The sequence below is a fragment of the Hyaena hyaena genome, unplaced genomic scaffold (assembly GCF_003009895.1).
Source record: "Hyaena hyaena isolate Hyena2069 unplaced genomic scaffold, ASM300989v1 scaffold_53, whole genome shotgun sequence".
Taxonomy (NCBI): domain Eukaryota; kingdom Metazoa; phylum Chordata; class Mammalia; order Carnivora; family Hyaenidae; genus Hyaena; species Hyaena hyaena.
The window spans coordinates 1,758,529-1,783,985 of record NW_024080686.1 but is presented as its reverse complement, the minus strand read 5'-3'; the positions used below and the strand labels follow the sequence as shown (position 1 = coordinate 1,783,985).

At 49.1% G+C, this 25,457-nt stretch overlaps 1 protein-coding gene across 4 annotated transcripts in view; it reads right to left on the bottom strand.

The window, feature by feature from the left end:
• Positions 1-261: 261 nt before the first annotated feature.
• GRHL1 (grainyhead like transcription factor 1) overlaps positions 262-25,457 on the bottom strand; it is a 54,211-nt gene continuing 29,015 nt past the window's right edge. For 3 of the 4 annotated variants that reach the window (XM_039231081.1, XM_039231083.1, XM_039231084.1), the window contains 8 exons: positions 19,335-19,493; positions 10,958-11,045; positions 9,302-9,441; positions 7,928-7,965; positions 5,618-5,709; positions 5,208-5,293; positions 1,753-1,817; positions 262-659 (listed from right to left, as the gene is read on the bottom strand). In XM_039231081.1, coding sequence (XP_039087012.1) covers positions 545-659; positions 1,753-1,817; positions 5,208-5,293; positions 5,618-5,709; positions 7,928-7,965; positions 9,302-9,441; positions 10,958-11,045; positions 19,335-19,493 — 783 coding nt within the window. In that variant the 3' untranslated portion in view covers positions 262-544. The remainder of the gene's footprint in view (positions 660-1,752; positions 1,818-5,207; positions 5,294-5,617; positions 5,710-7,927; positions 7,966-9,301; positions 9,442-10,957; positions 11,046-19,334; positions 19,494-25,457) is intronic. The other variant, XM_039231082.1, reaches the window with a different exon arrangement.

Here is a 25,457-nt window from a genome sequence, read left to right as displayed (position 1 = left end):
GGGGATTCTGGTAACACGCCCTATTCGAGTAAACGTTTTCGGGGAGGAGGAGGGGCTGAGGGAGAAAGGGCACATCCTGCCCTCAGCGGGTGCCGCTCCCGCGCCCCAGAGGCAGGCAGAGTGCGGCCGAGCTCGGGCCGGGGCGCGACATTCTCGAAGCCAAACCCGTTGCCTTCTCTGACCTGCACTAGTGAGCAGGCCCAGTGACACTGAAGAGACGAACATCCCAATATTTTTATATAAATAACGTGGCAGATATTCTAAAGGTTCCCAGAGAGTCTATTAAATCTCAGGACAGAGTTTTCACTTCTAACCCTAAGTATCTGTCTCAGAAAATTCAGACAGAACGGCACATGGATCTCCCTGCCGCCCGAGGAGCGCCGCCGCGGTGCGCCCCACACCACCCGCAAGCCCAGGGCAGCGATGCAAGCACAGGAGTGCTTCCCGCCGGCATCTGCCCACACCTGCGATGTACCTGCTTCCCATCGGGAAGACCTACGCGAGACCTTCGCGACCTCGCTGGGAGTGGGGGGCCTGTGTGCCCTCAGATCTCAGTGAGGGTGAGTCTGTAAGACCCCCCGACCTCCTCCATCTGCAGCTGGAAGGTGTCCTCGTTGGAGTAATGCTTCACGATGTTGTCGTCCATGTTCACCAGGATCCTGGAAGAGAAGCGAGGCCCCTCTACTCATTCCTGCTGCCTGGAGCCGGACTAGATTCCACAGTCGGGCTGCCTCCCTAGGCCTCGATCCCCTCATCTGTGGAATGGGGGTGGCCACAGTGCCCATCTCGAGGGGCTCAAGTAAAGCTCTTATAATAGGGTAGGGCCTGGGATAAAACAGGCCACACCAGCTTCTTCATGGTCACTACTTCCGCACGTGGTCACGACTCGACACGCAGGCGCCGTCGCAGTGCACGAACCATGTCTGCAGAAGCAGCCCCGCGTCGGGCCGGCTTTAGAAAGTGTATCGGTAAAATTAACCTCAGGGATCTGAAGCCACAGCTCCCTGACAAATCATCTTCCCTCACAACATATCTTCAAAGTTTAACTGAGCTACTACTAAGTCCAACCCTCCCGGCTAGGCCCATCTAGAAAATTCCAATCAGGATCTGCTTTAGATTTAAGCCAAAAAATTCTGCCGCGCTCAGCTTACCCACATCAAACAGCCTAGATGCTTAAGCGAAATAGCACTAAAAATGCTAATTTCTGGACAAAGCAGCAACGCTCTATGACTGAAAACATGATCCAGGACAGGAGAATACACCAGAAGGAACAGAGACTCAATCAGAACCAGGACCTCAGTGCTGACCTGCTACCTGATCGTGGACATGGCTCAGGCTCTCTGCACCTCAGCTGCCTTGCGTGTGAACTCCCGAACTCCTGGACATCACACCAGCTCAGAGCGGAGCTTAAAATGCGAAGTGCCTGGTCCGGCACCTGACTCACGAGGAGAGCTCGGTAAATGGGGCAACGACTGAGCTTATCCTGACTAAATCGCACACTGCGCTCTGGGATTTGGAGCCATTTCACTGCTGCCAAGCAAGGGAAGAGCAAATAAACATTTAACTTGAAAAAAAATCCACATCATCTTAGAAAGGTAGATCAATTTCGTGTGGAGAACTTAAGAAAAAATACATCCTTGCATTCATGTTTGTATGACTCCTCCTAGACTGGGCACAAACACGTGTGAATAGGGTTCACGTGACGTCGTATAACATTATTTAGACGTAGGAGACAGGCCAGTTAATGCTTACCCTTTTTTACATTTCTTGAATATTTTCCCAATCTTGTCATGGGGCACATCATATTTGTCTGAGATCTAGAAGAACCAAGAAAAATAATTACAAAATGCTAACCTCATGGCTTTAAAACACAAACTATAAATATTAACACTGCCCGGTCACTCAGCTTTCTGTCTTTCAAAAATGCACGTGCAAAGCTGTACACGAAACCACGCATATTCCGGGCGGGGCGGGGGTTACCTGCCTTCGGAGGGGCTGCAATCAGGTGCTTGTCGCCCCCCCCCCCCCCCAGTTTACTGACGTCCTAAGTGTACTGTATGGTCATCCTTTTAAAAAAAGGAGCACTTTATAGAGCTCGAGGTTTATAAACAGCGGAGCAGAAGCCCACAGCTGCGTGCCCACCACAGACGCCGGTGCCACGGCCTCACATCAGTGTGGTGCCTTCATCATCCGCGAGGAGCCAACGTCGCTCCAGCACCGTGAACTAGCGTCCGCAGTTCACACGAGGGTCACACTCGACGGATTTTGAGGAGCGTGTAAGGGCACGCAGCCACACCGTCACGGGTACTGTGATCACGTGTGTAAATCAACACAAGTGACCGTCCTCCGCAGTGGAGACCCGCACTTTGAGCTCCTCGGGGCTGCGGTGAGGACGGACGTGTGTTAGGCACGAAGCAGGAGTTAGCTTCCCGAAGGGGACAAACGTCTCAACGTCCCACAGCCCACAAGAAACCTCAAAGTCCCTGGTGGCAGGCGAGGAAGGAGCACAGACTTGCACAAAACCGCCAGGGTTGTGGCTCCTGCGGCTGCACGCTGGGGGGATGGGGGGGCCCTCCGCCCCTGCTGAGCCCCAGCCTCTCCACCGCCTTTCTGCGATCAGTGAGGGCCCACACGGAGCAGGGACATCAGTACAGGGTGACGTCTGCAGGTCTCCTACGAGCGCCCAGAGGCCGTCTTTAAAGAGAGAGGATGAATCCCTCCAAGGACGAGCTGGCTCCGCCTGGACCCAACGCTGTACTTAGGACTGAGCAGGCCGCCCCGAGCCAGGGGCGCAGCTGAGCCTCCGTCCGAAGGGCAAAGCCCGAGGCAGCACGGAGAGAGGCGCCTCCCACTGCTTTCAGGCTCACAAAACACGCCTTTCAGACCAAATCCAAGCTCTCAGCGTACAAACAAATCCGCTTTTTATTTAAATGATCAGGTTTTTTTTTTATGATTTTTTTAAGAGTTTATTTATTTCGAGAGAGCAAGAGAGTCAATGCATGAGCAGGGAGGGGCAAAGAGAGAGGGAGGGCGAGAGAAGGTCCCAAACAGGCTCCGCCCGCCAGCACAGGGCCCAGCGCGGGGCTCAAACTCACGAACCCTGAGACTGTGACCTGAGCCGAAGACGGAGGCTAAACCGCCCAAGCCCCCCAGGTGCCCGCAACAAATCTGCTGCTTTCCTGTACCACTGGGTGACAAGTCCTCGTGTTTGCGGGACGTCCACCAGGAAAGCCCAGCCCCAAGAGGCAAGTGACAATGACAGATTCTCCAGGGGCTGTGAGCAGGTTGTACGCGCACAGTGAAGCCTCAGCCGTTTTCATCTGTTCTCTCTCCATAACCAGCCGTTTGCGCGGCTCTAAACGAGGAAGGGCCACCAGAGGACAAGGTAGGAAAGGGTGACCCAGGAGAAACCGCAGGGAGCTGAAACCAACACAAAGCAGAGGCTGCTGGTGGCGCTGGCGGGGGGGGGGGGGGGGCCGGGGGGGGGGGGACATGGGGGGGGGGGGTGCCGGGGGGGAGGGAACATGGGGGAGACATGCCTGTGAGCTCAGGGACCCCGAGAGGCCGAGGCTCCCCCAGTCTGCTGACCCTGTGCCCTGCTTTCTTTTTCTTCATTGCATTTATCAGTGCCTGGAAAATTACTTATTAGTTTCTCTGCCTGTTTAAAAAACTTTTTTTATTTTGATAGAGAGAGGGAGTGTGCGCGAGCGAGTGCATGGGAGCCAGGGAGAGAGAGAGAAGCTTAAGCAGGCTCCATGCTAAGGGCTCACTCCCCTGACCCTGGGATGACAACCTGAGCCAAGATCAAGAGTCAGACACTCAACGTGCTGAGCCGCCCAGGCGCCCCTTTGCCATTTTACTGTCCCCACTCCTAACCAGCATCTAAACTCCATTTGGCAATATGTCCCTTACTCTTGTAACCCTAGTGGCCAGAACAGTCTCGGGCATACAGCAGACGCTTAACAAATACTTGTTAACTGAACTCAACACACAGCAGTTGTCTGGGGAGCCACCGGGGACAGGCTTCCAGCCCGCTGACGCACGTGCTCTGAGCTCAAAGATGCCTGCATCTACAGGGAGGTGACGAGTATCAGGGTGCAGTGTAGACTCCTTAAATTCTATCCTGGAGCAAAGCCCAAGCGGGCTCCTTCTCATGCCGTCTCTCGCTCAAGTCCCGGGAGGCCGGCTGGGGTAAGTGTATTTGGTGCCAAGGTCTTGTGAGAAGGACTTGGGGTTATCATCGCTGCACGTCTACGTTTTCCCAAATAGGCTTTGGGTGAGGACTTGACATAAGCTTGGCCCCTCCCCAGGATCAGGAGTTTGAAAGGTCGACTGAGGAGCCACTGTTTTTATGTATGAAATTTTAAGATCTCTATTCAAAAATAGTTTTTGTTAGTCTCTAAGCGGTTTGTTAAATGGCTCTCTCCCTTTAACCAAGTATGTAACAAACTGCGGCACAGATCAGGGAGGCTGGGGGGCTCAGTTGGCTAAGAGTCCATCTTCTGCTCAGCTCATGATCTCACAGTTAGTGAGCCTGAGCCCCATGTCAGGCTCTGTGCTTCGGATTCTCTCTCTCTCTCTCTCTCTGCTCCTTCTCCCACTTGTGTTATCTCTTAAAATAAATAAATAAACCTAAAAAAGAGTAGAATGTTTTAAAAAAATGAACAGAGAAAAACTGTTGCACAGACCATCACAAAAGCATGCGATTCAGGGGGCGCCTGGGTAGCTTAGCAGGTTGAGCATCCGACTTCGGCTCACATCATGATCTCACGGTTCATGAGTTCAAGTCCCCCGTCAGGCTCACTGCTGTCAGTGCAGACAGAGCCTGCTTGGGCTTCTCTGTCTGTAACCCACCCCCCCCACCTCTCCCCAGCTTCTGCTCTCTCTCCCCAAAATAAATAAAACATTTAAGAAAAAACCCACAAAAAACAAAAGCACTCAATTCAGTTGACTGGACATCGCTCAGAGGTTATTATCTACCAACTGGGACGCTGGGTGCACTGGTGTGAGACCCAGAGGGGCGGCCCTGCAGACAACTCAGGGCCACACGAGGCCGGGTGAAATGTGGGCAGTGCCACACAGTACGGGCTTCAGAGATTTCAGTATAACAAGGAATCTGGAAAGTGTGATAAAATTTGTTTCAGATAAAGCTTCTACTTAAGTGGGCTTCACTTTCCGAAGAGGGTTTCCAAGTTTCTACTACTTACAGCCTCCATCAAGCCTTTCAAAGACGGAGTCTTAAGCATCAGGGCATCAAAGACTTCCTCTGACTCCTTCCGCACATACAGCAGCACTGCTTCCCAGCCAGGAGCACAGAAGGGGGAGAGAGAAAGGACGCGGTTATTCACACAAGCAAAATGGAGATCCTGGATAGTGGTTAAAATAAATGGAGACACCCGCATCAGGAACGGTAAACATGAACCAAAATCAACTCCATCTTGAGGAGTACAGCTCTCAGCTTCTGCTGTAAGTCCACGCTTCAAGCCAAGAGCTGGTCTGATGGAAGAATGCTCAAGAAAGTCAAGCCAGACAGGATTTGTTTGAGCAACTCATGCTTTTGACAGTCAGAATTCACTTCCAACTGAAAAACTCCCACAAGAAATGGGACCCAACGCACCTCTTTTTGGTTCTTCTACCCGAGTCAGCTTAGCAGGGGTCGGAATGGCAAAATCTTCCTCTGATCCATACGGACCCCTTTTCAAGTTAGATCTGCAGGCAATCCAAACGATGCAATTAGCGACTCCAACTTAAAACATCACTTGCGGGTATGAAAAAGAGTTTCAGGGCACATCACTGGAGTTTAGATTTAAAATGACCTTGGCTCTTTACCTGGTCCAGCTTCCTTCATTTGTGGATGAAAACCTGACGCCCAAGGGAAGATGCTCACTGAACCAGCTCATGCAATTTAATGTCAGAGCTGGGACCTCCTCGGGTCCCCAGCCAGATGCCCTCCCCTGCTGCTACCCTGGCTCAAGCTGCCTTCTCAGGAGCGGAGGGCTTCGTTACAGAAAACATCTTATGGAGGAGGCAGGACTGGAGATACACACATAAAGGTGGTAACAGGAGACAACGTGTCAACAAAGGGGAGAAGTGTGGCCACAGGGCCAGGCTGGCTAAAACAAAACGCTCTGCAGGAAGGCAAATCCCGAAGCCTGGACTCTACTATGGAATACCTCGATCGGCTGGCGATGAGGAATTTCAGACTTTATGTTGCAGGCATTTAGGAAATCTTTCAAAGTTTCGTGAAACAAGAATGCTGTCCTCAAAGGGTATGTGTGGTAAAGACCGGAGGCAACTCTGGGACCCGCAGGCAGAAGAACCTGGTAGGGGAATTAGGAAGGGCCAGAACACAGCAGTGTCTGTGCAAAGAAAGAGGGAAAAGAGACACTGCTGAGGAGTGACTGGCTCCAAGGCTCAGCTCACAGGGTGCAAGCTCTACACTGTGAGGGAGTTTGGTGGGTGTGAGTGAGAAAACGGTACGAAAACTGCAAACTGCAAACGAAGAGAGTGAGCGCTTGGTTTTGAGTAGAATGACACTGCAGTGATGGGGATTGGGCCCAAAATACTCAGTGTGTCTGTCCCAGTTTCTGGCGCGTCCCGGGGCTCCCCTGGGAGCACGTGCAGGCTCTGTAGGCAACACGGGTCTGAAGGGGGTGCCCAGCAGAGGGGGCCGGCGCCTCAACATGGTAGAGCACTGAGGAGGGGTCTGCCGGCGTGGGCAGTCAAGGCCCAAGTGGGCCGAGAAGGGCGCCCACGTCCTGGGGAGGGAGGGCAGCAACAGGCAAGGTCAGGAGCACACCCAGGGCCGGCCTCCTTCCTAGAGAAGAGGCGGGTTCGCAGGCCGGGAAGGGGAAACACCAGCGCCTGGAAGACATCGTGTCTGAAAGTGAGGACGTGCTCAAGGAGCCGGGGCAGCGGGGGAGGGGGTCATGTCAGGGGTCTCAGGAGCCCCTTGAAGGAGTCCTGACCTACTGGGACAATGTGGGCAAGTAAATGATGTGCAACTTGTTGAATAAAGTTGGAAACTGAGTCCATACCGATAGAAAGAAAAAAATGAACAGATTCAAAGTCTGATGAGGAATGAGATTTTTAAGAGCCACAAAGCACCTCCGCACAAAACACTTACTACAAAAAAGCTTCACGGCAGAGGGGCCTGGCAGTCACCACCTTGATCAGGTGGTCAGAGTGCACAGCATCAGCAGGGGACACGTGGAAATGATGCCACCTGACCAGACGCACTGAGGACACAGCATTGTGTGTAGAAAATTCCTGCCATGATGCATAATTACTTGAATCTGATCATGACAAAATGACGAACAAACCCAACCTAAGCAACGGGCTTCTAAGCTTCAGAAGTATTAGGTCAGGAAAGTCAAGGAGAGACTGGACAGTTCGAGGCTGAAGGAGGTTAAAGAGACAACTGAATACACAGTGTCTGAATTGGATCCCTTTTTGCTAGAGGACATTATTGGAACAACTGGTAAAGCTTGACTGGGGAAAGAGCACTGGCTGGGGCTCCCGTCTGGCTAATATCCTGACTCTCTTACGTGGGAGACCCTCCTTGTTCACAGGAAATACAGTCACGTGGTTAGGAACGATGGGTAACGGAGTCTGCAGCTTACTTTCAGAGGGCTCAGGAAAAATTTAGTTCTTTGTATTATACCTGCAATTTTTCTCTAAGTTTGAGATTGTTTAAAAATCAAAAGAATTTATTGAAGCAAACAAAACAGGGGTGCCTGGGTGTCTCAGTTGATTAAGCATCCGTCTCTAGCTCAGGTCCCGATCTCACGGTTTGTCAGTTCAAGGCGTGCAGCGCAGAGCCCGCTTTGGGTCCCCGTCGCCCCGTCTCTGTCCCTCCCCTGCTCATGCTCTCTCTCTCTCTCAAAAATAAACATTTAAACAAGACAAAACAGAACATAAACCTTACCCTTCACCCTCCAATTCTTCTGAGGCAAGAGGAAGGACCTAAAACCAAAAAAGTAGATGGCTTTTCAAGCGTATGCTCAAAATATTTTAGACCATAAGTGACTTATTCCTAAAATGAAACTAATTTTGAACGCGACCAATCTAGTACACAATCCTTTAGCCTTATTTTTCAATAACCAGATTCTTATAGGCATCTTGAACTCCTCTAACCCGGGGGTTGGGAAACTATGGCCCACAGGCTGAGTCTGTCCCAATGCCTGTTAACATAAATAAAGTACATCGTGGGACACAGCCACGCTCAGTCATTGGCGTGTTGTTTATGGCTGCTTTGGCACTACAATGCAGAGCTGGAGAGTCACATCAGACACTGTGTGACCCCAAAAGCCTGCAATATTTACTATTCGAGTCTTTACAGGAAAAATCTGCTGACCCCTGCTCACTGGAAGCTTCTCATTAGAGGGGCGCCTGGGTGGTTCAGTTGGTTAAGCGTCTGATTTCAGTTCAGGTCATGAGCTCACAGTCCATGGGTTCAAGCCCCGTGTCGGGCTGTGTTGACAGCCAGCTCAGAGCCTGGAGCCTGCTTCAGATTCTGTGTCTCCCTCTCTCTCTAACCCTCCCTTACTCACGCTATCTCTCTCTCTCTCTCAGAAATAAATAAAACATTAAAAAAAGATTTTAAGAAAAAACAAAAAAAGAAGCTTCTCATTAGAAACTGGAGACACTTCCAATGCCGCCCCCCCCGCCACCCCCCCACCAGGCCTGGCCAAGAACTCTTAAAAAGTCACGAGCCCATAGAAATCTGGCCAAAGCGCATGGCAGATTATCTTCTTCATGTTTTTTGAGCTCTGTATAGAAAGCAGGCTCCACGCAATGCAAGCTGCTATCTCTACTAAGCTCCTGCTCAAAGCAGGGTGTGGCTAGTTTCACATTAGTTGCCACGACACGGCTATCTGGGTGCCAGCCGTGATTCAGTACCCAAAACCATGAAAAGAGCCTTGGCCATTCTTTCTGCCCGTGTGGTTACTACCCTAGGGACTCCCCTGGCTTCTCCCTCCTGCCCAGAACCACACGCGTTAACTCCACGAGATCACAGACTCAGACTCCAAATTGCGTTGCTATCCCAGCATCTTTAAGTGAACTAAGATACAAACGCGCACGCGCACATGGAGTGGGGCTGACGGGCCTGGCCCTGTATTTCTGCCACCAGTGCGTGCACACCCTTTATTGCAAGGACACCGCGTTGGCTGAATATTCCAGAGACTGTGACACCGGGCAAACCTCACTACGTTTTGGCCTCTATCTACAACGAATGCCAAAGGCTTCCTCCATGTTGAGTCTCAGCCCCCGCAGCCGCCCCGGGACCCCAGCTACCCACGTGAGTGCCCCGCTGCAGGCTGGCAAAGTGCGCGTCAGGAATGAAGAGGACAGGCTGAGTGTCAAGATCAATAAAGGGTTTGAAAACCGTGATATCCATCCGTTTGTGAGAGGGGAGCAGCGGCACTTTGACATCAGAAACTGGAAAAAACAAAACAAAACACCGGGGACGCCCCGGTCAGCAGCGTATATACATGGACTGGATCTAGGCCACAGAGCACTTTGCTCAGATTTAAGAAACTTAAATTGCAGCACTGTATAAGGTACACATTGCCTGAACAAAGAAAATCACAGTTCAAGCAAAGAAATATGTTGCTTATATTTATACTAAAATCAACTGAACGTCTTACCAAATCAGAAAATGCTACTTTTAAATATATGGAGACACACGCACGCAGAAAATCAGAAGCAGCACATTTAATTTTTGTCTGAAAGGCTAAAACTTAAGACTGCACACGCAGAATTCGGAAGCTACTTCGCCTTAGCTCTCCCGATTCAACAGCTGACACTCAGACAGCAACGTCCTCTGTCCCCTCAGAACCCACACCTTTACACCTCCGACCTGACCTCAGAACTGCACCTTCGAGAGGTTTAGAGTAAGTACGACTGTCGAGGTTTTTTTTTTTTTTTATTTATTTATTTATTTATTTATTTATTTTTTACAAATAGTTTATTGTCAAATTAGTTTTCACATAACACCCAGTGCTCATCCCCACAAGTGCCCTCCTCCATGCCCATCCCCCCCCCCCCCCCACATCCATCAGTCCTCAGTTTTTGTCAGCATTCAAGAGTCTCTCATGGTTTGCCTCTCTCCCTTTCCCCCACCATTTCCCCCCTTCTTCTCCCGGTTGGTCCTCTGTTAAGTTCCTCCTAGTCCTCCTATACGTGCACACATATGATATTTGTGTCGAGGTTTTTTTATTTATTAAATTATAGACTCCATCTCCCCCTGCCGTCCTCCCTGAGGCACGCAGTGACCAGCTCTGCTGGGAGCCCGTGCTTGGATGCCGGCCAGGGAGCCCGGCCGGTGCGCTGCGGGGCCAGCGTCTGCTGAGCGACACAGGCTGTTTGCAGGCCAGGTGCTCGTGGCCGGTGTGCCACAGGCGCAACGCTACTGCCATACTGCGTTTCCCCTCGTGGTTGAGAGATACAGGATTTTATGACTATGAATTTTGGTTACGGGAAGGGGAGGGGAGGGGAGGGAAGAAACAAAGCCTTTCTGGTGAAATTGTCCAAACAGCAGCCCTGCAGGTTCTGAAATGTTAGAAAACCGCACGTAGGAGAACCACACTCACTTAGGAGTAAGGCATCCTGAATTCTCAAGGGCATTCTTCTTCTTCAAACTCTGGACAAGTCCCAATTTTATCATCAGCTATTCAGATAGAATTTGTGTTATTTTTCAGGACTGGAATCAGCAACCCGAACTAAAACTAACAGCCAAAACAGTCCGAAGTCTGGAAAAACTTAAGAATCCTTTCCTGTGGTTCCCCACGAAAATTCCTTAGTTCAGCCAATCAGCTGATTCTGTAGCTGATTCTGAAGCAATGCTACCACTTCACAGTGCTAAGTACCCACGACTGCATTTTCTGCTTGAAAAAAGAGCCACGGTTCTGAACGGAAAAGGTCTGAAACACTTGGCGGAAACATTGCTACTTACAGGCATTCAACTGGGAGCTGGGGTCAGGACACTTGCCTTTTCTCTTGCTTTGCTTTCGTTCTTCATCCCTGATTTTCCGTTCAGCTCCCTGCAGGGCAAGAGAAGACAAGGCAGGATTCTGTTTATCTGATCCTCTTTTAAATGCTGTACTCTTCTCTGGCTAACGGGGGGAAAAAAATCTCTTGAGATGAACTCCGTTACTTATTATACTCATGGAGCTTACAGCAGTTTCCTCTAAAAGGCCTATTCTCAAAACTATGTTTAACTATGTGAAACCACGGGGAAGCAATATTTACTTAAGAAACCGGTAAAAAAAAAAAAAAAAAAAAAAGCAAAATTCCCTCAATAATGGATTTGGTCATGTCAAATGAAACGCTGAGAAAATATGCTAATGGACCAACCGCCTTCATAAACATCAGTGACTGTCCCCACTGCGTGGTAGAGACGCTGACTCTGATTCAAGCGTACCTCCCTAAGCGGGCAACAGTCGCAATGAAAGCTGGGATTCTGTCTTCTGAGGATCTGGCGTCAACCAGGTGACAGAGCTGACCAACTAGAACTCACAAGAGCAAGGATTTAACTAGAAGTCTGTGTCACCACTTACAAGAAAAAGGTGGACTCCCTGGACTATAGAGAGGGCACAGGTACACGGTGTGTATCAATTACATGAATGGCAGTGCCATGCAACTGAACCCACAAAAATAAAACACTGTATTGATAACAAACATGACCTGAAATTAAGCAAGTATAATAAAAACGTAACTACGAATGAACCATTTTACTTCATCTGGTAGCATTTATTTCTGGGTGGTACACGTTTCTTTACAAAGTTACTGAGTTAAACATGAACAAGCAGCTTATTTTTCTGAAAATAAATTCTCTAACAGCAAACAGAGGAAATAAAAATCACCCCACAGATCGTGGCACTATTATATAATTAAACCACACTTAAAGAACACAAACCACCTCCTGACACTTCTAGAAGGTGTTAACACGCTAACACAGTGGTAAACACACAATCGGGGTTTATGAACATTGCTATGCGCTGCTCATCAAGCACCACCTTCTGGACGCAGACACACAGGTAAGGAGCCGCTCTCCCCCCTCCCCCCTCCGCCGCTGTACAGGGTTGGGGGGGTGTCTCTCCGTCCCTTCCAGCAGTCTAACAATAGCTCCTTTCTGATGATAAATCACACTTCCCAAAAGGTAGTTTTAAACTACCTTTAAACTGGAGCCTGTTTCAGTCTGTGACTCCCTCTCTCTCTGACCCTCCCCAGCTCACGCTGTCTCTCTCTCTCCTAGAAATAAATAGAACATTAAAAAAAAAAGAATATGGGACTTCTGCTCCCGCTCGGGGCGGGCGCCTCATAGGCCAGATGTACCCCCGCCCTGAAGGGAAAAGCCGGCTGGCTGCACGAGCAAGGGCGTGTAAGGCCTGGGCCACCGGTCGGCAAAGAGCAGGGCTCCCTGAGAGACCGGAAGCAAGTGAGACGCGTCCCCAGGCGCGGACTGTCTTCACACCTCCCGGGCTCCCGGGCGGCGGCGCAGGGAGGCCCGGCCACAGGTCGGCCCCGTCCGGGTTCCCTGGGTTGAGACAGAGCTGAAAAGCCACACGGATCAAGGCAGCAGGACAAAGCGGTGAAGGAGGAAGGGTTACACCAGGAGGAGCCCCAGGGATGTGTGGCGGGTCCCCTCAAGTAGTCAGCAGAGTTCTGACATAGGCAGGCGGGAGAAAGCTACCGGAGGCGGGGGGAGGCCCTCAGTACAGACTAGAAACCAGCGCCCGAAACTCACTGAAAACCGCGCCTCTGCCACCCAGCAGACTGGAGAAACTTAAGATTCACAGGGTGGTGGGGAGAACCGTCAGGAAATAATCGGCTGACGGTGAGCGCCTGACACAAACCACAACGGTGAGGCCTGCAGGGAGCAAAGCGTTTCCAGGCAACTGCACGTGCCCTCAGGACGAAGCTCGAGGGGACCCCGAGGCTTCCAACTCCGTGCACACCCGGCAACGTAACACGCACCACGTCTAGTGCGCAGGAGGATTGCCGGGCACGAGAGGCAGCGGGGGACACACCGTGTGAGGACAGCACCCAGAAGGGACACAGAATTCGGGCAAGGACACGAACACGGTTATTATAACTGCCTTCCTCATGTCCAAAAAGTCCGTGAAAAAACAACATATTGGGACACAAAAGATCTAAAACCGATCCAAGCTCATCTTCCAGAGATGATAACTACAATGTCTTAAAATGAAAAACGCACTGGATGGGATTTGGAGCAGTTCACACAAGGCTCAGGCACAGGTGATGGGCTTTACTTAGGGTATCAGCCCAGGAATTCGGAAAATGAATCACAGGGCTGCCTGCGTGGCTCAGTCGATTAAGCCTTTGACTTCAGCTCAGGTCGTGATCTCACAGTTTGTGAGTTCAAGCCCCACATTGGGCTCTGTGCTGACAGCTCAGAGCCTGGAGCCTGCTTTGGATTCTGTGTCTCCCTCTCTCTCTCTGCCCCTTCCCTGTTCACGCTCTCTCTCAAAAATTAAATAAACATTAAAAAAAATCGGAGGTGAGGGGCGCCTGCATGGCTCAGTTGGTTAAACATCTGACCTCCCCTCAGGTCACAATCTCATGATTTTTTTTTTTTAAATGTTTTATTTATTTCTAGGAGAGAGAGAGAGAGACAGCATGAGCAGAGGAGGGTCAGAGAGGGAGGGAGTCACAGACTGAAACAGGCTCCAGGCTCTGAGCCGGCAGTCAGCACAGAGCCCGACGCGGGGCTCGAACCCACGAACCGCGAGATCATGACCTAAGCGAAAGTCGGACACCCAACCGACTAAGCCACCCAGGCGCCCCACACAATCTCATGATTTTTGAGCTCAAGCCCCACTTTGGGCTCTGTGCTGGCAGTGTGGAGCCAGCGTGGGATTCTCTCTCTCTGTCCTTGCTCACACACACCCTCTGTCTCTCTCGAAAAATAAAAATCAGAGCTGAAACACATTTCATATGTACAAAAGCTGGAGAAATTCATCACATACGCTCTGCAAGAAACGTTAACGGAAGTCCTATGGTGCTACAGAAAACCACGTAAGTTCACGCTGCTTCCCTCTCTCACACGGCAACTGAAGAGACCAATCTTGGGCGATCACCTCAGGCCATGACCCAAAAAGTTAATTTATGACATCTGTTCCCGGTTATGGCTATGGTGAGTATCACTCTGATGAAGAAAACTATCTGCAGAAAATAAATGTCAATGACATTTTTCTCTATAGGGACGAACCACGGATATATACAAGCTTATACAAAGAGAAAACGCCAAATTTCCACTGGTTAGAGATCCAATTCCTGTTCCTGTTTTGTCTGAAAAACATTGCAGCTGCTTCTGAAATAAGAGAAAATTCCATTTATCAAACCAGCTGAGCAATTCATAATAGGGTACTAATAAAACCTTCTTCTTAGGGGAGAAAAACAATGTAAACGCCTCTGCAGAACACCGAAACGGATCTGATTTGTAGTTTCTCGCTGCAGATGTAGACCAGATTCATAGGATGTGAGAGCTTTAAGAGCCAGCAGAGAAAAATGAATTCACAGGCACCAAATAAAAGGTGAGTAAAATCTCAGAAAGGAGGTTATCGAGGAGGCAGGGGGGATATTCCAGAGAGAGGAGGCGGCATGAGACCACGTGGAACAGCAGACGTGGGCGCCTGGGTGGCTCCATCAGTTGAGCATCATGATCTCAGGTCATGATCTCACAGTTCATGAGACTAAGCCCCTCTAAGCCCCTCCATGCTCAGCTTAGAGCCTGCTTAAGATTCTCTCTCTCTCTCTGCCCCGTCCTCTGCTCTTGCTATCTCTTTCTCTCACACACACAAAAAAGACAGAGAGAAAAAGCTTCTGCACATCAAAGGAAACAATCAAGAAAACTAAAAATTTGGCAACCTATGGAATGGGAGAAGGTATTTGCAAATGACACCTCTGATAAAGGGCTAGTATCCAAAATATATAAAGAACTTATCAAACTCAACACCCAATAAATAAATAAAGTTAAGAAATGGGCAGAAGACATGAACAGACATTTTTTCCAAAGAAGACATACATACAAAGGGCTAACAGACACATGAAAAAATGCTCCATATCACATATCACCAGGGAAATACAAATCAAGCCCACAATGAGATACCACCTCACACCTGTCAGAGTGCCTAAAATTAACAACTTAGGAGACAACAGAAGTTGGCAAGGATGCAAAGAAAGGGGCACCCTCTTACACTGCTGGTGGGAATGCAAACTGGTGCAGCTGCTCTGGAAAACAGTGTGGAGGTGCCTCAGAAAGTTAAAGATAGAACTATCCTATGACCCAGCAATTGCACTATTAGGTATTCACCCACAGGATACAAAATACAGATTTGAAAGGGCACGCGCACCCCGATATTTATAGCAGTGTTATCAACAATAGCCAAACTATGGAATGAGCTCAAATGTCCAACGACTGATGAATGGAAGATGTAGCATAAACACACACACACACACACACACACACACACACACACAGGAATATTACTCAGCCATCAAAAAGAATGAAATCCTGCCATTTCTAATGACGTGGATAGAACTAGAATGTATTATGATATGCAAAGTAAATCGTCAAAGACAAATTCCATATGATTTCTCTCATATGGGGAATTTAGCAAACAAAACAGATGGAACACAGGGGAAGAGAAGGAAAAAGAAAATAAGATAAAAAACAGAGAGCCTGGGTGGCTCAGTTGGTTAAATATCCAGCCCTTGATTTCTGCTCAGGTCAAAATCTCATGTTGGTGGGATAACGGCCCACGTCAAGCTCTGCACTGACAGCATGGAGCGTGCTTCAGCTTCTCTCTCCCTCTCTCTTTGACTTTCCTTTGCTCACTTTCTCTCTCTCAAAATAAATAAACTTTTTTTAAAAAAAGAGGGAGGCAAGCCATAAGAGACTCTTTATTTATTTAATTTTGAGAGAGAGAGAGAGAGAGAGAGTGAGCAGGGGAGGGGCAGAGAGAGAGTGAGACACAGAATCCGAAACAGGCTCCAGGCTCTGTCAGCACAGAGTCAGATGCAGGGCTCGAACCCATGAACCGTGAGATCATGACCTGAGCCAAAGTCGGACACTTAACCGACTGAGCCACCCAGGCGCCCCTAAGAGACTCTTAACTATAAAGAACGAACTGAGGGGTGCTGGAGAGAAGAGGGTGGGGGGAGGGGCCACATGGGTGCTAGGCATAAGGAGGGTACTCCCTGGGATGAGCTCCAGGTGTTCTATTAAGTGATGAACCACTAAATTCTACTCCTGAAACCAACACTACACTAGATGTTAACTAACTTGAGGTGAATTTTTTTTTTTAAGTGGGTTTCCTACCCAGCACAGAGCCCAATGTGATGCTTGAATTCATGACCGTGAGATCAAGATCTGAGCTGAGATCCAGTCAGATGCTTAACCAACTGAGCCACCCACGTGCCTCTAACTTGACTTTAAATAAAATTTTGGGAAGAAAAAACAAAAACAAAACAAAAAAACCCTCTAAATTCATTTAAGATCATCAATCAATACTGTTCCTTCTCTGTAAAACCACTCATGTTTTTACCATCCAACATGGAAAACTCGAGCTCATACTAACTCCTGCTGACATCACCTAACACAGCTGAAATTCTAAGTGTGACCCACGGACCCAGGTAAGTCCACAAACTGTGTAGCCCCAGAAAGATACATCAGAAACAGAGTGAGCACTTGGGAAACAATCAGAATAATTTTGTGTCTGTTGAATCAAATGACAAAAAATTGGGGCTTACAGTCTGTATGGCTTTGGACACCTCTTTAGGTTTTCTTTCGCCTCATAAAAGGAACACAGTGTGGGGGCGCCTGGGTGGCTTAGTCAGTTAAGCGTCTGACTTTTGCTTAGGTCATGATCTCACGGTTCGTGGGTTCGAGCCCCGCGTCGGGCTCTCTGCTGACTGCCAGCTCAGAGCCTGGAGCCTGTTTCAGTCTGTGACTCCCTCTCTCTCTGACCCTCCCCTCCTCACGCTCTCTCTCTCTCTCTCCTAGAAAAAAAAAAAAAAAAAAAAAAGAACATAGTGTGAAGGGAGGAAATTTGACTTTGGGTCACAAATCGCAGCTCCACCTTGATGTGACCCGTCATTTGTAAAATGGAGCACGTGTGAAAGGGGTATTGGGGGTAGGCTCACAGCTCCTCAAAGACATCCACACCCAAATCCTCAGACCCTGTGGACATGTCAGCTGACACAGCAGAGGAGACATCAGGTTGCTAATCAGCTGATACTGAGACAGGGCCATCTGTGTCAGCCCAGCATAATCACAGGGTCCCCAGAAAGATCACAGGGTCCCCAGCAAGATCACAGGTCCCCAACATGATCACAGGGTCCCCAGTATAATTACAGGGAGTCCTTAAGAGCGGAAGAACCAGACAAGGAAATGTGATAACAAAAGTAGTGGCAGAGGGATGTGACGTGAGGCTCCTGGCTTGAAAGGGGGAAGGGGCCACCAGCCAAGGAATGCGGGTGCCTCTAGAAGACAGAAAGGCAAAGAAACAGATTCACCCCAAGAGGCTCCGGAAAGAGAGGCGACCTTCTAATAGCTCAATTTTTGCCCAGCCAGATCGGCATCAGGCTTCTGGCCTACAAAACCATGAAACCACAAATGTGTGCCGAGGGCGCCTGGGTGGCTCAGCTGGTTAAGGTCCGACTCTTGATATCAGCTCAGGTCCTGATCTCTTGGTTGTGAAGTTGAGCCCCTGCTTGGGGTTCTCTCTTTCCCTCTCTCTCTGCCCCTCCCCTGCTCACGCTGTATCTCTCAAACTAAATAAATGAACTTTAAGTAAGGAAGTAAATAAATAAATACATAAATGTGTGTTGTTTGAGCCACTAAGATTGTGATAATTTGTTAACAGCAACAAAAGAAACCTAATACAACCTAGCATATTATGAGGCACATTGTAGGTACTCAATAAATGTTACTGAATCTGGGTGTTTGAGAAAGTTCTGTGAACTTGGAGGGTCTGAGGCTGCTTTACCACAGCCAGATGCTGTGCTCTGGTCCTCAAGTGTAAAAGTCAGGACGGCAGGGGCGCCTAGGTGGCTTAGGTAAGGGTCTAACTCCTGATTTCGGCTCAGGTCATGATCTCATGGTCATGAGATTGAGCCCCATGTCAGGCTCCATACTGAACCGGGAGCCTGCTTGGGATTCTCTCTCTCTCCCTCTGCCCCTCCCCTGCTTGAGATCTCTCTCCCCGCTCCCTCTCAAAATACATAAATAAACATTTAAAAAAATCGAGACAGCAGACCTCTGACAACAAAATATACTTCCAGTTTTCAAGTGCCGTCTAAAAATCTTTCATTTTTTGAGAGAGAGAGCGTGAGCGAGAGAGAAAATCTTGAACAACCTCCATGCTCAGTGTGGAGCCTGACACAGGGGTCGATCCCACGACCCTGGGATCACGGCCTGAGCCAAATCAAGAGTCGGACGCTCAACTGACTGAGCCCCCCAGGCACCCACCTTCTAAAAAATCTTAGTAACAGAAAGAGTGTGTTTGTTTGTTTACAGGCTAGAAAGGGGACTGGCAAAAACTATGGCCTGATATTTTCTGAGAGGGAAAAGTCAAAGTCGTCGTCATCTAGGCCGATGGAGCGCTCTCTTCTCTGCGGCCGCCGCCCAGTTCTCGGGGACGGCACCATCGGCAACCTCCAACCCACAGCGGGCCCCGCAGCGGCTCTCCGGACTTCACCGACTTCACCCAGCCGAGCCCCGGCTCCGCGCCTGGCAAAAGTGATCATTTCCTCTCCAGAGAAAAGAAATGATGCTGAAATCACTTAGGCCCAAGCTTTCTCTTTTTGCCTCCCTGATGCTGTAGAGATGAACCTGAACCTCCTCTTCCCTCGTTCACCGAGCTGGCTGGCAACTTACCGAAGGGCCTGGAGGGGGTGAGCCAGCTGAAGCACAGCCTTTCCGGTCACCCACACGGAGGCCACGGACACGAAGCCTCAAGAGCTGCAACACGGCAGCCGCTGCTGACAGGTCCCAGTAAGCGGGCGCCGCCTACGACCGAGCACGTGTGTCCTCTGCGCACCGCACGACTCTACAACCGGCTCCGCGAAACGTACTCACCGGGCCCTCTAGTTGTTCAGTCAAAAGGGGATTTTCCCCCTCCCCTACATGATGTGTCTTTGCATGGCTACAACAGTAATCTCTCCTTTAAACTAAGCTGTTTAGTATGACTAGCCATACGTGTGCCTCAGCCTTAAATATTACAAAGACCTCGGTCATTTTCTGGGAGAGAGAGCAGAAGTCACACGCTTTATTCTAAGTGCCCCACCCGATCTGACAATCTCACCTTGTCACAGAAGACTTTTATCTGGCAGTACGCCCGGTGCACAGGCTTGTTGCTACGGCTGTTATAACTGTAGGTGTCAATTTGAATGTTAAGAGGCAACCCCTTCACGCCTTTCTGAGAAGAGAAATCCGTGCTTAAGCAGTTCACAGAGATGAAAACCTGCGAGGGCAAAAAAGGTATCGTAAGCAGCAGCACCAACAGTCAACCTTAGCACAGCCTGTAACTACACTAACATTACTGAAATTACTTAAATATGCTCTAGATGAGAGCCCAGCTCCTCACTCAAAAGAAACTTTTTAAAATAAAAGGTTTATTTTAAAACTGCTTTTGGTCAGAGGAATGGCAGACGCTAGGGGAGAAAACAGCACCGAACCTCCATCAATCTTCGCTTCCAGGCATTTGTCGAGCATCGCACTGTGCAAGAGTCTGGATGTGTCTCTTGATGCCATGTTTAAATATTACCGAGGGCACACGTTCTCTAGGCAGCTGTTTTGTAGCTCAGTACCAACTCTGGTCGTGTTTGTGTCTACACCACCTCTGACAGCCTGTAGTTCCCTACGCATGTCCTAGTATTTGGGAACTTAGGAGATCCGTGAGTCACGTTATTAAAGTGACACTGGAGGCTGTTACTTAGGAGACACCCAAGTGAACCTGTGGACACCAAAAGAACACGCTCCATTTCCCTCTTGTGTGTGATTACGGGTTTAAACCTCTCATACAGGGACACAAGGTGGTCGAGCTCCCTTTCAACCATTTAGTTTCAGAACTTTCTGATGCATGAGCACCACACAGTGGATACTCCTGGAATTACAGTTTTAAAAATCCATGCCTTTCAAAGACCCAAGTCTGTTGGGCTGGACTCCTTCCAGCCCAGGGGCCAACAACCCCCTGGCCCTGATAACACCCAGGAGCGGATCTCCCAAAAGCAGTTCAGGGTGCCACTGGCTGAACGGAGACCCAGACACGGAGCAGTTTAACAATGGGGGCGGGGGAGCCTCTAAGAATTCAGACAAAAGAGAAGGGAGTGGAGAGGGTAAGGAGAAAGAAGACTGTAACCGTAACGACGAAGACTGCTCTCTAGAAGGTCTGCAATGCTGAACAGGGGTTTTATTCTTGCTCTAATCTATACATTATTTTCAAGAAGGAAAAGACCAAAACACCTGAAAAAGACCAAGAACTTGTCCACATTAACAGACTGAAGAGTCGTCTCTTGTTCTGTCCCTCTGTTAGCTCTCCACTCAGACCAGGTTATTTACTGTCCCTAAAATCCACCTCGAACATCTATTCTTGCCTCACATGCCTGGCCCTGTCTCCCCTCCTCCTCCTATGTCCTTCAGTCCCAGTCTGAGCCACCTCCACAGCCCCTCCCCGCGTCTCCACATCTGCAGGCTCCAGTGACTCCTCCAGAGACTGCCGCCACTCACCCTGACCTGTATCGCGGGGCCCACGGCAGTGAGCACCTAACGTTCCCAAACCTGCGTGGGGCACTTGCTTTATACACACGATCGCATTTCACGACCCCGAGCGACAGTTAATCCTTCTTTTCCAGGTGAGGCCCATACACACACACACACACACATATACACACACACACATATACACACACACACATATATACACACATATATACATACACACATATATATACATACATATATACATATATATGTGCATACATATATGTAATTCATGTATGTATGTATATCCCCAAGGGGGAAAGCAAAGGACTAGAATTCATATTCATGGCTCCCCCCTTTATACCCTGTGACCTCGCTTTCCCAAATCAACTTTGTACCCTAATCACCTGGCTTTTCTTCACTACCTGGAACGGTCTGCCATTTTTACACGTACCGCAGATAACACAGCAGGCTAGGCCCGCACTCTCTACGTGGCGGCTTCCTCAATACTTCAGTAGGAGCACAGTGCCTGGTCTAGGGTTGCCTTTTCTAGCCTGCTATGATTTTGCTTTCCATTCAACTCCTTTTCAGTAAATAAGCAAAAGGCTTTCATTAAAAAAAAAAAAAAAATTCCTAAATCTAGATACACAGGCAAAAAGCAGTACATGTGAATTTCATATCCATTACAGAAACCTAGTGCTTTGACTTGGTCTCTGACCCTTGGACAACACAGGGGTTCGGGGTGCCAACCTCCCCCCGCTACCAACAGTCGAAAACCCACGTGTAACTTCTGACTCCCCCAAAACTTAACTGCGTAAGAGCCTAAAGTTGACCAGAAGCCTTCCTGATAACATCAACAATTAACACGTATTTTGTACATGTACATGTTATTTCTAGGCTCTGCAGTTCATCGTAAGGTTTTTCAAATTGTTGCAAATCTCAAAAAACGTTTCCAATATATTTACTGGAAAAAACGGACACACAAGTGGGCCTGCGCGGTTGGAATCTGTGTTGCTGTTCAATGGCCGACTGTACGCTGTTAAAAAAGCCTTCATATACAATTTATAAATCTGAGCTGAGGAGACAGGCTATGGAAAGACAAAACTGAAAGGCAGACAAAGAGACAGACAGACAATGGTCCCTGCAAACAGCTGAGTCCATCGAGTAACCAAATCGCCGTATTTTTTCATTTTATAACCAAATGGAAAGTCTAAATTTCTCTCTATCATTCAAAGCCACATGGCTCAATTTAGGACTCAAAAACAGCAGCCTGGGAAAGTTACACTTAACCCTCCACAATTCCAGGAAGGCTCTGACCCAAAGTGATATTCCATTTACAAGAGGATTTCACAGTAATCCAACCTAAAACCTAACCTCCCCTGGCTTCCCAGTGTCAAGTTTCTATTCAAAGCAAAAATAAGCAGGAACCAAATCCTAGGATCAGCATGAACATGGAGCCTTCAGAGAGACATTACCCTTTTTACTCGGGATTACTGGCAACTGCTTTCTTACGCACATTCTTCTAGGTTTAAAATCAGTTCTTTCCAACCTTGGCAGTGTTTCTAAATGCAACAAAGAAAAGTCTACGGCATTCCAAGCTCAGCATTCAAAAACACCACCTTGTCTAGACAAGTACGGAAACACACCGGTAAACAGCGAGCACGACGTGCAGTGAACGCTGTCCAGGCCAGGGACGTGAGGTATGAGAAGGGCGACGGGCTGAAGACCTTCAGGAAAGGGGGGCGGTGTGTGTGGGGCCTCCTGTAGCTGGCTCCGAGCAAGGAACAGGGCCGTCCTGGGTACATGCTGCCGCCGCCAAAGGGGACACATGTGCTCTGCCTAAGCCTCAACCAAAACTTGGCCAGAGCGTGAGACGACTATGTATGCTCTAGCAAGGGGCACCGGGGGCAACAGGAAAGCTTCTGGCCGGAAAATGAAAACATCGGAGTTTTAGCTCCTTCCCGAATTAGTGCTGTGACCATGGGCAAGGTCCTTGCCTGCCAAGTGCAGGTTCAGTTAGATGATGTTTGGATCACTTTTTTTCTTCTTTTCAAGTTTTTTAATGTATTTTGAAAGAGAGCAAGAGAGGAGGGGAGGGGCAGAGGGAGAGAGAAGAATCTCAAGCAGGACCCGCACGGTCAGCACAGAGCTCGAAGCAGGGCTCAAACTCCTGAACAGCGATCTCATGGCCTGAACTGAAATCCAGAGTCGGACGCTTAACCACCTGAGCCTCCTGGGCGCCCCATGTCTAGGTCCCTTTTCTTGAGTCCTATGATTATATTTATATTGAAAGATTATGAATACTTTCTCTACTATGTATTTATTAGTGACAATACTTTTGTGTAATACGTTTATCAGTGTTTTACAAATCATATTATTTCAAAAGTACCATGTAAAGTTGCCTTTTCAAGTAATTATATGGACTAGTCGTACAGAATTAAGAATCTTATGAAGGGGGCGCCTGGGTGGCTTAGTCGGTTAAGCGTCCGACTTTTGCTTAGGTCATGATCTCGCGGTTCGTGGGTTCGAGTCCCGCGTCGGGCTCTGTGCTGACTGCCAGCTGGGAGCCTGGAGCCTGTTTCAGTCTGTGACTCCCTCTCTCTCTGACCCTCCCCTCCTCATGCTGTCTCTCTCTCTCTCTCTCCTAGAAATAAAACATTAAAAAAAAAAAAAGAATCTTATGAAGCACAGGTTCATAATGCTCGGCGCCAGGGGTGCGAGCACAGCCTGGGGCCCCGGAGGCTTCAGGGCCTTGACTCAGCCCGGATCACCTGGTGCGCGTCAACCCTTCCTGGAGACGGGAGTCCACAGCCAGGGGTTCCGCAGTCACTGGCCTGGGGTGGGTTCCACTCAAGGCCTTTTTCAGGTGCTCCCCAGGTAATTCCAGTGATCACTCAGGAGAAAAGCCACTACCGTCAGGTGATTAATCGTCTATATACTTAACGCTTTGATCCACCAAAGGTCTCCTCTGGCTCCAAAACTCTGAGGTGGTTAAAACAAGCCCCAACATGGGGTTTCTTCTCTTTAAAGAGTTCAGAGAGTCTTACATGTATTTATAGAGTCCCATCAAGCTTTCTTTTGGACTGAAAGTATTTTTTTAACAGAGGTATAACCCTATCGAATAATAATATTCATTTCACCAATGTAAAGATAAAGATTAAAGCATCTGCTTAAACTTACTAACCAGGAAGGTTGTACAAATCCTAAAAACTCATAGTTCACAAAACAGTAACCAGATAAAAACCTATTAAAAATCTATCAAACCTGGATCTCCTAGTCGGCCCAGTCGGCTAAGCGTCCGGCTCTTGATTGTGGCTCAGGTCATGATCTCAGGTTTGAGAGTTTGAGCCCTATGTCTGGTGGTGAGCGGACAGCGTGGAGCCCGCTTGGGATTCTCTCCCCCCCATCTCTGTCTGCCCCTCCCCCACTTGACCTCTCACTGTCTCTCTCAAAATAAAGAAATAAACTTAAAAAAATCCATCAAACTCCGCTTCTGTTTATTCCTCAAGTGACATTCGATTTTCACAGGTGGGGGACGTCTGCGGGGTCATTCCCACGGAGCCGCCAGGCCCTGGAGACAGGGACCGTGCTGGGCCGGCCCCTATGCTTCTGGCGCCTGGCGCACCGCACATGCTTAGCAACACGTATGTTTTTAACCACAGAAGAAGCTGCAGGGGCAGCAGCGAGTACACGGGGTGAATGTGGAGCCCAGTGCAGACATGAAAGACAGCTAGCACCTACTTCTGCAAACCAGTGCGCAGCTGGGGTCTTTGTGTGAAAGGGCTGCACGGCGTTTCAGCCTTTGTGGGTGACACACAGCACAGCGACCCCCGGGAACGGGGCGAAGCAGCCATAGACATTTCAGTGAACAGGTGGATGCGGTGGTCTTGTTTTCAATAAAACTTTATTTATAGAAACAGCAGCTGGCTGGCCAGGGTTTGCAGAGAGCCGCAGTTTGCTGAGCCCTCATCCAAATAAACCGAGCTCTAAGGCGCTCGAACAGTAATTCGCCCTTCCCTCACATCACGGTGCAGGGAACAGCAGGGAAGTGTGATTTGCCATCTTCCCTTTCTATGGAAGTGACTTCCTGAGCAGGACCTCCTGCTGACGTGTCACTCATCCAGGGAGCCACGTTCTTTATCAACGCAACCCGCGCCCACGGAAGGGACGAGTGTAATTTTAAGGGAGAAGTGGTTTCCAGGAATCTTACGTAGGAAGGGGACAAACCTTAACCAGCAGCACCCGGAGCGGGTCAGAGGGCAGGTGCAGAAACGCAGGGCAGAGCCCGCACCCAGGGCCCGAGGGGCTGTTCCTCCCGGCGCGAACACCGGGTGGGCCCTACCTCACCCGCGACACCCCAGATAGGTAGGACAACAGGCCAGGTCACCCAGAGCTGGATAAAGCCAATGGTCAGGCCACCGTCACTGTGCGGAGAGAAATACTTTCTAAGACGTGGTTACAGAGGAGCTGCAGTATCTTCTCCAGAGGCTGGGAGAGGGGTTCAAAGAAAGGGGATTGTTACACGTTCACCTCCTCCATGGGATACGTGATAACCTCTCCTCTCTTTTCCTACTTCCTTGTCACTGATTTTGAGGAAAAGTTCCACTTTATTCAAACAAATGAAACATAAATCTTAGAGGACAAGCATCTAAGGGCCCAACCGAAATCACTAGAAGAAAGAAGAAACCAGCCACAAAAACAAACTGCCAAACAGGTCAAGGATGCT